The 3,876-nt window shown below is 38.4% G+C and overlaps 1 protein-coding gene across 1 annotated transcript; it reads left to right on the top strand.

The window, feature by feature from the left end:
- Window positions 1-287: 287 nt before the first annotated feature.
- Window positions 288-1,795, top strand: twist1b (twist family bHLH transcription factor 1b). The gene is made up of 2 exons (XM_034175019.1): window positions 288-1,193; window positions 1,308-1,795. Exon 1 carries the CDS (start codon window positions 661-663, stop codon window positions 1,165-1,167), a length of 507 nt encoding a protein of 168 aa, XP_034030910.1. The 5' UTR covers window positions 288-660; the 3' UTR covers window positions 1,168-1,193; window positions 1,308-1,795.
- Window positions 1,796-3,876: the final 2,081 nt, after the last annotated feature.

Here is a 3,876-nt window from a genome sequence, read left to right as displayed (position 1 = left end):
ATTTATTGAAAATTATATAATATGACCCCTTTAAATATGCAACGCACATTGGGGAAAACGTGTCTTATAGGTGTAAAAAATGTTCAGGTGTATGCAAGGTTTTGTCAAAATTAAGAATTTTATTTTTATTTTTTACAAAACCTGCTTTAATAATACAAGAATGCAGCAAAAACAGAAGTGTGATATTAAGAACATGAATGTTAATTATCTCTGTGCAAAGATCAGCAAACTGTTTACTCTTAAACGTGAAAACTGCTCAGTTTGCGCAAAAAGAATTTCTGAGCTCAGAACGAATGGCAGCTGCTGCTCCTTCTCCGACATAAATCAACACGTGTTTACGTACAAAATGCAGGGATTCGTGTGAAATCTCTCTTTTCCAAAGCTGACTTTGTATTTAGAGCGCTTCTGATAGTTTCTTGGATGTGCCCACCCCTCGCCTCACGTAATTCTTTTTCTTGTCCAATCCTGCCCCTTCCCAAAAAGTTTACGCCATGCAGCCTATAAGAACGGCCTAAGTTTCTCTAGGATCACAAAAGCCTTGTCCTCTCAGGGACGCATCTATGGATACTTTGAAAATCAGCTACAGGTGGAACCATTTACTGACTTCATGAGCGCCAAATCGTATTTGCGCACGTCTGGTCGCCAGCTGTCCAAGTGGTGATGTCCGAGGAAAACCTGGCGGAAGAGTCGGGCAGCTCCCCTGTCTCTCCTGTGGACAGCCTGAGCAACAGCGAGGGGGAGCTGGACAGGCAGCCGAAGAGATGTGGGAGGAAGAGGAGAGCCAGCAGGAAAAACGGGGAGGACTCAGATAGCCCGACCCCTGGGAAAAGGGGGAAGAAGTCCAGCAGCAGCAGCCCGCAGTCTTTCGAGGAGCTGCAGTCGCAGCGCGTCATGGCCAACGTCCGGGAGCGCCAGAGGACGCAGTCCCTCAACGAGGCCTTCGCAGCGCTGCGGAAAATTATCCCCACTTTACCCTCAGATAAACTCAGCAAAATACAAACCCTCAAACTTGCAGCCAGATACATCGACTTCCTGTGCCAGGTGCTGCAGAGCGACGAGTTGGACTCCAAAATGTCAAGTTGTAGTTATGTGGCGCACGAGAGGCTGAGCTACGCCTTCTCCGTGTGGAGGATGGAGGGAGCTTGGTCCATGTCTACATCTCACTAGCGTCTGGAGAAACTGTGCCCAGAATGGTAGGCTGAGAACGTGCAGAAAATGATCTGTTGTGGCTGCGCTCAGCTCCAATTACGCACCGTTTTACGCACCGTTTTCTGTCGCTTACCAGTAATACTTTGTCTAATCCGCAGGTGACTGCTGATTTTATCACATTGTGATGGGACAAATGTGGAGTCCAATGCTGGATACATGGGTTCACACTATTTAAAGACGACAGAGGCTCTGGATCGTTCTGCTTTTACGTACAGCCGTCTTTTAGCGCCAAAAAACCCAGTTCTGACAACGAATGTTAAAAATGACTTTTTTCCTCTTTATTTTATTTTTTATTTGTTTTGGAAGAAAATTAAATGTTTAATGCATGCCTTTGGACTTATTGCCGTTGAGGTGATAAGTGTCTCGGTGATGGTGTGAGACTGTCAGCTGGTGGACTTGTGGATCTAACCTGTGCAAGAAAAAGAATATTTTCAGAATACATTTATTTATTTATTGGTGATACGTGTTGCATCGAGGACCAGATCCTGTGTCTGAAGTACAAATGCATTCCTATTTTTTATTGTCGTTTCTGTAAATGTTTGTGTATATGTATTTTTTTTTCATTAAAGGAAACATTGCTGAAATTTACTGTCGTTGAATTTGTGCCTTATTGTAAAATCAGTTCATTTCATTGTCAATCTGTTGAAAAAATATTTCTAAGAGAAATATCAAAGTGGGAAAACGTGAATCTAAAATTTGGGACATAAACACTTCTCACACCATAATTTCAGCCATATAGACTATTAACATCACGTCACATTTATTTCTAGTGTTTCTTGTAATTCTAGTATTTATATTATTTCACATCGGAAATAATTTTAGAAGATTATTGGAAGCTCCATTAAAAAAATTTTATTTAAATTTTAAAAAAGGATTTGACAAATTGTTTATCAAAAATATACCAACTTTTAACATATTTTAAGTTTTGCAAACTTCTGAGTGCTGGAAAAATCTAAGCCATAAAAAGACATAGAAACTATTTTGATATTTTAATTTCATTAAAAAAAGTTTCTTAACTTTGGTATTTATGTTAGTTTACACTTGATTTGGGGATTGCCCTCAAATTCACCGTTATGCCGTTATAATTAAATCCACCTGCACCATTCAGAAAAAAATTATATATAGTTCTCTAAAATTAAATAAACAGTTAATAAAGGTACTGTAAAGTTCAATAATAAATAATACTTATTTGCTGACACTAAATAAATGTTTGGCTGTGATGATCAAGCTGTGATGGATTTGACTGTTGTGGGAAAGTTTTTCTCACTGTTTGATTCAAAGGGTTTAAAGGTGTGTAATTTGGAGGCATGTATGGAATTCCCAGATGTCTATGAAATTTAAGAAGGCCGTGAAGGTCTCTGAGGAGAAATGTTCCCAAAACAGCTACAGACAGGCCTGAAGATAAACAACAGACACATAAATATCAGTGATCTTCTCTGTGATTGTTTCAATTCAAAGGATTCCACTGAACACAAATAATCAACTGATACAGGCGTGATGAAGCTCACAAAAAAATAATACTTTTCCTTTTAAAAATCTGTTTTTTAGCTCTTAGGCAACAGTCTGAAAAAAAGTTTCCACAGGTTTTTTTCTTCTTCTTCTTCTTTTCTCAAAAGAGAGGAGTTGGCAGTTGGCGTGATGTAGAGGCACAGAATGAAACCTATTTAGAACAGATGTTAGTATTTTTAAAAAAAGTCACGTGAAATGAGCAGATGTTCAGAGTGCGCACACGCTCGCCTCGCGGTGCATTTGTGTGCGCACAGAGCTCCGAGGAACTTGGTGCTTCTGCGGTCCCACAGACTGTACACGTCCGACTCAAAGGGACTTTTTTTTTTTTTTAAGAGCCTCACCTGGTGCAGCCACCGACACGGAACCCACGCAAGGTAAGAGCAGTGCGCGCGCAAAGTGTGTCCACCAAACGCAAAATTGTAAAAGTGACGGCGCTGTGCAGAGAACAGCAGCTTTGGATTTTTTTAAAAAATAGAAAACTGAGGACATCATTACACGTAAAGTTTCAGACTGTTTGCAGCCGTGTCCGTGTACGCGCGTGCGTGTGTGTACGCGGGAGGGAGGAGGGCTTAAAGGTTGAGGAGCAAATGATAGAAAAAAGAAACACAAGAATTAAAACTGCAAGTAAAGGTGAAGTAAATAAGCAAGTAATTTAATGCGTTTTCCTCAGCGTTTTACTACCTCACTGTAATAGGATTAAAAATAAAGCACAAATTTGTTTTGTTGTTGTTCGTTTTGTTTTGGTTTTTTGTTTTGTTTTGTTTTTTTTTGCTTTGTTTTGCATTTTGTTACATTTATTACGCAGGTGTGCAGACTTAAAATAACACGTCTCTGATTTTTATCTGAATAAAGCAAAATTCTTATTCCTCCAACAGCCACGACCACCAAATGCAAAATAATAATAATAATTTTCATTAATTTACATTTGTTTTCACAGGTGACAGTTTGAAGCAACACGTCAAACTGGATATACATAAATTATGATAAAATAATTAAAGTAATTTTTACGTTTTTAATAGCTGTCATTACTTTTTCACCCATATTTTGCTTCTTTTTATGATTAATAAATATTAAATACCTTCACAACAAAATTTGTCATAAGTTTTTTAAAACTGTCTTCTGATTTTATTTTATTTTATTAGAATTATTAAAAATTGG

Source organism: Thalassophryne amazonica, chromosome 7 (genome assembly GCF_902500255.1).
Source record: "Thalassophryne amazonica chromosome 7, fThaAma1.1, whole genome shotgun sequence".
Taxonomy (NCBI): Eukaryota; Metazoa; Chordata; class Actinopteri; order Batrachoidiformes; family Batrachoididae; genus Thalassophryne; species Thalassophryne amazonica.
Note: the sequence above shows the minus strand (reverse complement) of the source record. Positions and strands in the feature narration are given on the sequence as shown.

What these genes read in the sequence shown, in the direction of transcription:
- twist1b (XM_034175019.1), top strand. Translation starts at nt 661, where the DNA reads ATGTCCGAGGAAAACCTGGCGGAAGAGTCGGGCAGCTCCCCTGTCTCT.